Here is a 12,179-nt window from a genome sequence, read left to right on the forward strand (position 1 = left end):
ACCCTAATTTTACAATTTAATTAATTTATTTTTTTCCCTTTTTTATTCGGCCGACCTACATTTTATTTTTATTTTTATTTTTTTTAAATGGAACAATCTAGAATTTCTTGTATTTCTTTTATTTATTTAATTACTTTTATTAATTATATATTTATTCATATTATTCGATATATATAAATATATTTATTTTATAAATTTTACATTTGTAACCCATTACTTAATCATTTTATATATTTACTCATAATTATATTTTATTTACATTTTATTTATATTAATATAGATTATATACATTTTAGTACGTAATATATGCATTTAATAATATTATTATTATTATTATTATTATTAGGGTTAGGGTTTACATTTAATGTTTAAGGTTTACACTAAATGATTAGGGTTAGGGTTTAGTTTACTAAATTCGAGTATTAATTACTTCATTTAATATGTCCGGATAACAACCCTTATAATAACGTACGAAACAACAATGAAACCCTAAGGGCACTTTAGTCATTTCAGAGTGGAAAAATGAGGATTGTTATATTGCAGATGTACTCCTTTGTGTCTAAACACAAGGCTGGTACTTCTAATATTGTTGCTGATGCTCCATCAAGGAGATATTCTTTGTTGTCAATTCTGGAAGCTAGAGTTCTTGGATTCTCATTTGTTAAGGAGTTATATGAAGCTGATCCAGACTTTGCTTCAATTTTGAATTGTTCACCTGCTGAGTTCAAAAGAGATTATGTTGAACATGATGATTTTCTATTCAAGGGCAGCAGATTGTGTATTCTAAAAGATTCAATCAGGGAGTTGCTGGTTAGAGAAGCACATGGAGGTGGTTTAGCTGGTCATTTTAGGATTAACAGGACATTGGAGATCCTAAATGAACACTTTTACTGACCATGTATGGATAAAGATGTTAAAGTTGTGATTAATCATTGTGATGCATGCTTTCAAGCTAAGTCAGCTTTTCACTAGGGTTTATATACTCCTCTTCCTGTTCCCAACCAGCCATGGGAAGATTTGAGCATGGACTTCATTGTTGCATTGCCAAGAACTCAGCGACGCAAAGATTCTATTATGGTTGTTGTTAACAGATTTTCAAAGATGGATCATTTCATAGCCTGCAACAAAACCAATGATGCTACTATTGTTGCTGCTTTATTCTTTAAAGAGATTGTTCATCTTCATGGAGTGCCAAAAACCATTGTTTCTGATCGAGATACAAAGTTCTTGAGTTATTTTTGGAGACTTTTTTGCTCTGTTGGTCCTTCAATTATACACGAAATTGCAATCCGAGTCCTTCAAGTTTTTTTTTGGATTTTCGAGTCCTTAAAATTGCAAAATTTTGCAATTCGAGTCCCTCCCTCAGTTTGCCGTCTAAATTAGCCGTTAACCCTTGACATGTGCCATGCATGTGAGGGTAAAATCGTCTTTTTACTCTTTTCTTCGACTTTTTTGCTCCGTTGGTCCTTCGTTTATAGACAAAATTGCAATCCGAGTCCCTCAAGTTTTTTTTTTTTTTTTTTTTTAAGGCCAAGCATAATATATTATATATATGAATTAAAGGTACAAAGAGGACTCATACTTGAGAATAGTATGAGTCAAAATAAACACAAAGGTTACAAAGTACACGGGAACATTAAGCCTATACAACAACTAAATCACGTGTGAGCATCGTAGTAACTTGGAGACGAAAACCATTGTAGCCATTCAAGTGTTTTATTTTTCGGGCGATTGGAAACCCATTCGAAGGTGAGGACTTCATGGTAGGATGAAATTGTGTTTTTAATATGTAGCTAACGGGGGTCGAACTCCTGACCTCCCTTAAAGGAGGCAGGACACCAACCGCTGGACCATTGGTCTTACTCCTCATGTTAACCCTTTTATGCTTTCCAATGAGTTTCGCAAGTACGACATAATTAAACGATTTTATTGTAGACAGGATAGAATTTATGCATCCACCAAATTTCAAAATTAGGCACAAGCTGAAGAAGCCGAGTATGGTATGAATGGCTGGATGGTATTTGAATGTCGAATCTTCGTTGAATACACTGTAGTGGAGATGAAAATGATTAGCGCATATAACCAGGACAAGAAAACTAAAGACCATAGTCCACCTTCATTTTCTAAATTACATACAAATTAAGACTTAGTTCAAAGCCTAGATAGATATGTTTTGTTAGTAGATCAAACTCCATTAACACAATAAAAGGTGTTCCGGTGGTTAAAAAATCGAATTGTCCATATTCTAACAGCAAGCTCATGGGATACTCATGGATGTATTATACATTTCAAAGACTGAAAGCTTCAAATGGGTGATGCATGGTCATAATTTTATTGATGATTAATTTCTTATGGTCCAATCTATGGACGATAAGTGTCGTTTCACAAAGTTTGTTTTGTTAAAGATACAAGGTTTATCGTACAAATGTGGAATGATTTGATATTTCATCAAGTCACTCTTTCTCTTCTGTGGAATGTCAAGATCCAGGAATTGTACGTGAATAGCAAAACATTAATTTCATCAAGTCAAAATCGTATAAAGTGTGGGTGGAAGAGGAAATGACCCATTCAAACGATGGTAATATGTTTTCGGAGTACGACCTTGAAAACCACAATTCTAAGATCGCGAGGCTATCTGTGAGTGTGAGCAGAGATATATCTGAGGTCTCACTGGAAAATACTATTCCCAAAATAGCGGTGAAGACATTATGATACATAGTGATAATTCAAATTTTGAAAATCAACACAATGAAACCAGTAACAGGGGGAAAAACCTCGGATTATGAGTCCTCTTTGTACCTTTAATTCATATATATAATATATTATGCTTGGCCTTTAAAAAAAAAAAAAAAAAACTTGAGGGACTCGGATTGCAATTTTTTCTATAAACGAAGGACCAACAGAGCAAAAGGTCGAAGGAAAAGAGTAAAAAGACAATTTTACCCTCACATGCATGACACATGTCAAGGGTTAACGGCTAATTTAGACGGCAAACTGACAGAGGGACTCGGATTGCAAAATTTTGCAATTTTAAGGACTCGAAAATCTAAAAAAAAACTTGAGGGACTCGGATTGCAATTTCGTGTATAATTGAAGGACCAACGGAGCAAAAAAGTCTATTTTTGGAAGACATTATGGAAGCTGCTTGGTACTAAGCTTTTGTTCAGCACTTCTCACCATCCCCAAACTGATGGCCAAACTGAAGTGACTAATAGAACTGTGGGAATGCTTCTAAGAACACTTGTGAAGAAAAGTTTGAAGGAGTGAGATTTGAAGCTTGCATATGATGAATTTGCTTTCAACAGAGCACCTAATTACTCCACAGGAAAATCACCATTTGAAGTCTGCTATGGTGTAAATCCACTCACACCCATTGATCTGGTTCCTTTTGCAATTCAGCCAAAGGAAAGTGTTGAGGCAGAAGCAAACTAAAGGAAATAAAGAAGTTGTATGAGCAGGTGTAGCCATAAATTGAGAAGACCAACTAGTAATACAAGGCTAAAGCTAACTAGCACAGAAAGCAGCCCACTTTTACACATGGTGATCTTGTTTGGATTCATCTAAGGAAGGAAAGGTTCCCAGTAAAAAGAAAGAACAAGATAATGCCAAGAGCTGAGGGTCCATTCAAGGTGTTAGAAAAAGTTAGTGATAATGCTTACAAGGTCGAGCTACATGGTGATAGTGATGTTTCTAGCACTTCAATGTTGGCGATTTGATGCCTTACTTGGAAGATGACAACCTCGAGAACTTGAGGTCAAGTTCCTTTTTAGAAGGGGAGGATGATGCGGGTGAGCTGGGCAATGTAACCAGCAACGTAACCAGCACAAGCTCAAAAGATATTACACCCAAATCTGGTCAAGCAATGGTCGTGTTGCCATCTCTTTCCTATCATCTAAGTGTTTTTAGAGCTGGTTCAAGAGGCTCAAGGGTTACCGTACTTCAGTCCTTAAATTGAGGTAGTTAAGTTTTCATGAATAAAGTTCTTGATAGTTGAAGGCAAGCCAGCAAAGAAGAAGAACCAGTAGTCGGACCAGCAAGTGAGCTTTAGTTCAGCCAGTATTCACTCATCCGGGTAACCAGCAAAACGAACCAGCAAAGTTATACTTAGACGAACCAGCTAGCTCCACAGTTGAAGAATTTTAGTTCAAACAGCACACGAAACTTAGTTCAACCAGCAGGCGACGATGTTTTCTTTCTGAAGGGCTAGCATGCTGATATGATTCAAGTTTACCTTATGCTTTTTCAATAACCAGGCCAAGTCATGTGCTTAACACGTGTGTGTGGCTGTTCTAGAATATTGAGCTCTCTAAGGAAGATTCTTATCTATCATTGGATGCTTTTTATCATAGGAGGAGTACTACCAAATGGCAGGCTTTATGCAAATTATGTCTTTTATTCTTATTGACTAATTTGTAATTGTTTGTCCTTTTTGTATCCATTTCCTTTTTATGTTTTTGTCTTATCTAGAAAATAGCTGTTATGCTTCTCCTATAAATAGAGAGCTCTTGTAATTGTAAAACTTAGTTGACGAATGAATAAAAGTTTGATAGAGCTTATCTATTTACAAAATCTCTGTGTCTTTACGAATCTTTGATTCTGGTAGCTAAGAGTGGTTTCTTTATCAGTGTTTGTGGTGTTACTTTATCAAACATTGTGGTGAAATCCAAATCTTCATATCTGATATTATAGTTGTGGTGGAATCTTTATCAGCTGTAGTTAAAGGTTTGGAGTGTTTCTAGATCTCTTATTGTAGTGGTATCTTTATCAATTTGGGATTTAGATTCTTTATCCTTTATGTTCTTATTTCAGAGTTTTATACTCTGTTTTGGAGGTGTTACTGTTCTAATTTGGGGCTTTTGTGTTCAGATCTGTTGGGTGAAGAAAACTTGTTCAAAATTGCATTTTTAAAGTCATAATTACGCATCAACATGTGATGGGCCTTTTTGCCTCTGTATTTGCGGCCCAGGACTATGGTGGTCAGAGTTTTAATCGGGCTGTTGTATCCATGCGTAAGCTTCCTGAACAGCAGGCACATGCCTTGGATTTACAGTTCAGCGAATTGGAAGTTAGGATTGTTATAAGGAATTCCGATGGTAATAAAACTCCCGGGACCTGTGGCTTTTCGTTGAAATTTTACAAAAAAGGGTGGAGTTTTCTTAAAGAAATATAATGTCGATCATGTTACAATTTCTGTAAGACTCTAATTTCAGTTTCAGGGAAACGGCGCGTCTCGCCAATATCTGCGCGTTGCGCAGAATCATCCAGAAGTTTTGATTGTTATTTGGATGTTTTAAAAGGGGTACAATGGTCTTTTTACTTGAGTGATGGGTTTGAGGCCACAAAACTGACCAAATCTTATCTTTGTCTCATTCTTATTTTCATTTTCACCAACCAAACTCTAGAAAGAGAGAGAGAGAGAGAGAGAGAGAGAGAGAAGAGTTCTAGTGAGAGGAAGCTTCAAATGGTGAAGAAGGTGATGATTCTTGCCAAAATTGGAGGGGATCTTGGTGCATCTTGATGATTCTAGCTACTAGAACTCGTTTTGGTGTTAAGGTAAACACTAGACCCAAATTTTGTTGTTTAATTTCCATTTTTAGTTAGATTTTGTGTTAGCGACTGGTTATAAACCCCATTTCTTATGAAATTGAGGGTTTTGGTGTATGATTTGTTTAAAGGAACCCTAATATTGTGGGTTTAGGGTTAGATGACGAAATTGGTTATGTTTGTTATGATTTTGGGTGTTAATCACTAGATTGGAAGTGTTTGGGTGATTTTGATGTTCTTAAGAACAAGTTATTAGTCAAAGTGGGTGTTAAACCTTGATTTGGTGTCAAACTAGGATTTGAGTTTAGTGTTGGTGTAATAAGTACTCAAGTACTTGGTTTATGTAGTTAATTGGTGTATTAAGGCCTAATCACTAGTCATTAGTGATTTTGGGTTGAATTTGACATAAGTCAAAGGAGGTCAAGTGTGATATGGGTCAATATTGCACGCGTTGTGACACCGCTAATTTTTTTTTAAATACGTGGCGGAAGCATTTATTTATTAATTACCAAATACACCGTAACAGTGTCACGTGACAACATCACAAAATACATGTTTTAAATGAAAGAGACGTAATTACATTCGGTTTATAAAAGAACACAGTTCATATGATAAAAGACTCCATCGGAGTTAAACACTATCAAACATAACATTGACATGCCCGTCTTCTCCCATAAGCAATATCTACAAAGCTACAACCTGCAGGGAGGAGATGGCGGGGAATTAGCACGAAGCTAAGTGAGTACGACTAACTATAGGCAATAGTATACATGAACTGTCATACTAATCATGTCACAAAATCTAACACACAAACATCACCCAAGTGCCGTCTACAGAGACTCTGGCGGCTCGACCAAACCATTAACCACCAGTTGATCGGACTGGGGCTTACCAAAAGTTCCTCCACCACCGTGTTGTATATATAATATATATAATCCACACGCGACGGACGCATCATTCACACATATGTACACCACGATTGTCTAGGCTACCACATGAGGAACCCAACCCACAGGTTGATCTCTCCTACCGAGGCTACCACACAATAAGGACGCACCGGGCTCTAGCAGACAAGCATCAACTAACATGCAGTCATCACAACATACTAACTAACTATAGTAGCAAGTATATCTAACATGCATGACAATCATAATATAACATGCTACTCTATACTATATACTCCAGTTAGTCCCACTCACCGATTACCAGCAAATGAGAAGGTGTTCAGCTGTCTAATCACTGAACCTTCTCTTTCTCCTTTTCTCCTGAGAAAGACATATACACAAGTTAGTTATAATGTCTTGATAACAACCCGACAACATAACAATAACACTAAATACCAACACTTAAGCACTTAACGACTGGTCTACCAACCGTACGAGTAACACTCTCACTCGCACGTTTGAGAACACTCAACCGTGCGGTTGACAACTTACTCGTAAATTTGGTCTATGACTGAACGCCATCAAAGAATTAAATGATCCGTACGGTTCACCACACGAGTGACCAGTGACTCGTACGAAGTCACATCCCAATCGTACGTATCATCTTACCCAAAACAATAGTTCTCCATAACCACTCACTCGCACGGTTCATAACACGGTTGACCACCCCAATCGTACGAGTGAAGCCTCACTCGTGCGAGTGATGAAGAACAGTAGCAGCAACTTTTTATACGGGTTTCAACTCAAAAAGCACAACATAAAACATCAATACATACAATAAATTAACACATACCAACATATACTCACTATATGATAAGCCTACATCATAAACTCAAACAATATCGACACTCAATGAGTACAAAACAAGACATATACTATAAAACCCCTACTTTTGACCAAAATAAAGTTTGATCCAGCTTATTAAAAGTTTACCATTGAAAATTACTCTTCATTAAGATTCCAAAGATATTTGATTCATCAAAAACGGAGGTACGGTTTGAAATTTATGCCCTTAACAATTTTACCAAAAGCTGACCAGTGCTCAACCGCGTGGTTGAGCCCTCAACCGTACGGTTGAGCGCTCAACCATGTGGTTGAGCCCTCAAATGCGTGCTCAACCACATGGTTGATCTGTCAAAAGTGTGGCAGCTGTTAGAACAGTCCAGCTCGCTGTTTTCATTTTTTTGACCCCAAATCACAATTTTTGCAAGATCTAACACTAAAACCACTTCAAAAACAACATATAAACTATATAGAAGCTATTTCTAACAACAATTGAGCATAACAAACACTTAAGATCAAGAATTCAAGCATCAAAACACCCAAAACCCATATGAACACAAAAACCCAATTTAAGCAAGAATCAAGACATGAATCAAAGAAGACCTTATCTTAAAATGATCACAAAATCACAAAGAACAAGAAGATGTGAATAATTTGAGCTCTAGATCAAATATTAGATTTTAGGGTTTTGATTAGATGAAGATGAAGGTACGGGGGTGTGTGTGTGTAAGTTTCTAGAAAATGCAAGAGAGAGATAGACACAAGTCTTTTATTTGGGATTAAATTCTACACTGTGCAACACACGGGTATTTATCAGTTATCTGATATCTTTCATACATCATTTGGCAACCCAAACGAAGTCCAAATTAAATAAACAAACCTGTTCTGTGACCCTTGTCACAAACTGGTCCTAACCACATCATCAAATAATCATAAATGTTAAATTAAAATAAAAGCATATAATAACATAACATATACTTAAGGGCAAACTAGTAATCTTACAGCTAGGCCCACTTGAGGATGTTACAAATCTACCCTCCTTAAGAAGATTTCGTCCTCGAAATCTGGTCAAGGTCAAACAAATGGGGATAGCGCGCCCTCATTAACTCCTCGGTTTCCCATGTTAGGTTGGAACCTAAGTTGTGCCGCCACTCCACTAATACCATTGGAATCTGCTTCTTCCTTAACTTTGTGACTTTCTTGTCCACTATTCTAATCAGCTCTTCGACTAATTTTTTAGTCAAGTCAACTTTCAAATCTTTCAATGGAAGAATCTGACTTTCATCGTCTATTTTACACTTCCTTAAATAACACACATTGAACGTGTTGTGAATTCCGGCTTACTCGGAAGGAAGATCTAAAACTACCGTTTGATCGTTCAAAATTTCTATGATTGGAAATTGCCCAATAAACCTTGGTGCTAGTTTACCACGTTTACCAAACCTGATCACCCCTTTCCATGGCGATACTTTCAGATATACACGATCACCTACATTAAATATCACCGGACGTCTGCGCGAATCAGCATACATCTTTTGTCTGTCTCTGGGTGCTTTTAACTTCTCACGTGCAATTTCGACCTTTTCTGCGGTTATCTGAACAATCTCGGGGCCTGCAAATTGTTTCTCACCCGCCTCTAACCAACTTGTCGGAGTTCTACACTTACGACCATACAACATTTCATATGGCGGCATTCCGATACTCGAATGATACAGATTGTTGTAAGCAAACTCTATCAGTGGAAGATGTGAATCCCAAGAACTACCGTATTCTATAACACACGCTCTCAACATATCATCTAGTGTCTGAATTGTATGTTCAATTTGATCGTCTGTCTGTGGGTGATAAGTTGGACTTAGATTCACACGCGTACCCATATTCTGTTGTAAACTGTTCCAGAAGTTTGATACGAACCTAGTATATCTGTCGGAAATTATCGATAACGGCACACCATGTCGACTAACTATTTCTTTTAAATACAACTCTGCTAAATCACCCAACGAAGCGGTTTCACGAGTAGCTAAGAAGTGAGCACTCTTTGTCAGACGATCCACTATCACCCAGATCATGTCATGTATCTTCTGGGTTCGGGGTAACTTGGTTACAAAATTCATCGTTATATGATCCCATTTCCACTAAGGAATTTCTAACTTTCGTAAAGACCCATACGGTTTCTGATAGTCTGCTTTAACTTGCGCACAAATATGACATTTTTCAACGAAACTTGCAACATCTGTCTTCATTGTCGGCCACCAATACAACGTTTTCAATTCTCTATACATCTTAGTACTACCTGGATGCACTGTCAATCTCAATTTATGCGCTTCAGTAAGGATTAAATCCCTCAAATCTCCAAGCATAGGCACCCAAATTCTGTCTTTATAGGTCTTTAATCCTCTAGAATCGTTGCATAGGTCAAATTTTCTTTTGGTCTTTTGCTCAGTCGTTAGGTTTTCATCATTCAGTGCTGCTAATTGAACTGTTTTCAATCGATCAATCAAGTCTGAAACTATCTCAATTCTCATAAATTTGACATTTTCGACGGTTTTCTTTCGACTCAGAGCATCTGTGACCATATTTGCTTTTCCCAGGTGGTATTTAATCTCACAATCATAATCTTTAATCAATTCTTGACATCGACGTTGACGCATATTTAATTCTTTCTGCGAAAAGATGTACTGAAGACTCTTATCATATGTATAGATTTCACAATGTGCACCATACAAATAATGTCTCTAAAGCTTCAAAGCAAACACAACTGCAGTTAACTCTAAATCATGAGTAGGGTAATTTCGTTCGTGATTTTTCAACTGTCGTGAAGCATATGCTATGACTTTATTTCTTTACATCAAAACACACCCCAGACCTGCACGTGACGCATCACAGTAAACCACAAAATCTTCTGTTCCCTCTGGTAAAGCTAAAACCGGGGCTTGACATAACAACTGTTTGAGAGTCTGAAAAGCTTTTTCTTGTTCATCCGTCCATCGAAAGGCTACATCTTTAATGAGTAATTTGTTATGTATTTTCTAGTTTCGTTAAGGAATTTTAAAATTATATAATTTTTTTTAGTAATTTAAATTAATGTACTTCATGTTTACTTATATTTATTTATTGGTATTCCATAAAATATAGACGTTTATTGTAATAATTCCTAAAACGATTACATTAGTTCCTAAAAATAGAAAAATAACTTAGTTCCTAAAACGATTACATTAATTCCTAACGGCTATCTTCAACAAACACATTCATCAATCTTCGTAATCGCGAACATCTTATTGCTGAAACGGCTGAAATTCAGGTACATCTTCATTTTCACTTTCCTCAATGGCGTAGCTTTCATCCCTAAATTCGGTGTACGGCGTAATTGGTTGATTACGTAACAAGGCTCGCCCAATCAAAGCAAACCATTCACGATCTTCTTCAAGTAGCGAGGCACGACCGTTGGATTTTTTGAAAAACCATACTTGTTTGAAAATGTAAGGTATGTCTTGCCGGAGAAACTCAAGCAGCTTCAAAAAATTAGGACACTTACGCACATCAAAGAAATAATCTCGTGTTTCGTAAGGTGTATAAATCATCAATTCTCGATCAAATTCACCTCCGTAATGAACTTTTACGCAAACATTCAACAAACTCATTTTGAACTGCGTGTTTTATGATTTGAGAGTTTTAGAAGAGATGAAGTGTCTGTTATGATTTGAGAAGAGTGGTTGTTTATATAGGGGGAAAAAACTAGCCGTTGTTTTAAATACAAAAAAAAAAAAAATGGTTCAATAATATAGCCGTTATAATTTAAAAATATTTTTAAAATATAAATATAATCATATAATAATAAAACTAATATAAAAGAAATTAATAAAATAGAAAAAGAAAAAAATAAAACATCACCTCAGCATTTCACTCAAAATTAACTCCAAAAAGAAACATCACCACTACTTTACAAAAAAAAAAAAAAAAAAAAAAAACACGTCATACTCATCCAAAAAATGCAAAAAAGCAAGTGACACCACAAAAAACCGTCACAACCGTTACAAATAGTCGTACCAAAAAACCGATACCGAAAATCCCGATACCGAAAATAAGGAAAATCGAGAACCGAATACCGTACCGACTACCAAAATCTGTATCGGTATCAGTACCGGAATTTTTGGTATTATAGCCGTTTTTCCCGAACTTACATTTTTTATTTTTATTTTTACAACTTTTCTTTTTCAATTCACAAAACTATTTTTGTCACACAATTAATATTGGTATACTTTTTGAATTATATTCGCGAATATATCTTTTGACAAGATTTTCACGGCATTTTGAGAAATAGAAAGTAGTGTGAATGTTGTATGAAGTGATTTGCATGGGTACGGATACCGAATGGTACCTATACCGTACCGGTACCGATACTGAATGGTACCGTACCGAATGGTGTCAATACCGAAATCGTCTCATACATTTTCGGTATTTCGGGTTTTTTCTCATCCCTATGTAAAAGAAAGAAAATAAGATAAAGTGAGAAAAGTGAAATGAAAAGAGACGATGGTGAGTAGGGATGGGTCAGTGTCGATTCCCTACCACGTGTAACGTACATATTAGACCCGTTTTACTTCGCTGTCAGTTGAAGTACGAACCATCAAGCAAAGCTTCCAGTTTTGGCATCAAATGACAACTATTTTATTTTTATCTCCACGTACTCAAACTCAAGGATTAGGCTACCCCACCTCTTCTGTCACCAAATCCACACATCCTTTTTTCCTACATAGTCATATTTTTTTTTTTTTTTCAGCTAAAAACGGTTAAACTTTTATAGAAACAAAGGAGGATCATCGGAAAGATGAATCCTCCTTCAAACATACAATCATGAAACCCGAGCAAACCTAAACAAACAAACACTAAGCTCGCACAACCAATAAT

General features: G+C 36.2%; 1 protein-coding gene across 1 annotated transcript; it reads left to right on the top strand.

The window, feature by feature from the left end:
• Positions 1 to 522: 522 nt before the first annotated feature.
• On the top strand, positions 523 to 894 carry LOC139901541 (uncharacterized). The gene has a single exon (XM_071884240.1). The coding sequence runs from the start codon at positions 523 to 525 to the stop codon at positions 892 to 894; it is 372 nt and encodes a 123-aa protein (XP_071740341.1).
• Positions 895 to 12,179: the final 11,285 nt, after the last annotated feature.

The sequence above is a fragment of the Rutidosis leptorrhynchoides genome, chromosome 1 (assembly GCF_046630445.1).
Source record: "Rutidosis leptorrhynchoides isolate AG116_Rl617_1_P2 chromosome 1, CSIRO_AGI_Rlap_v1, whole genome shotgun sequence".
NCBI classification, from domain to species: Eukaryota; Viridiplantae; Streptophyta; class Magnoliopsida; order Asterales; family Asteraceae; genus Rutidosis; species Rutidosis leptorrhynchoides.

Coding starts and splice junctions, on each gene's coding strand:
- LOC139901541 (XM_071884240.1), top strand. CDS start 523: ATGAGGATTGTTATATTGCAGATGTACTCCTTTGTGTCTAAACACAAG.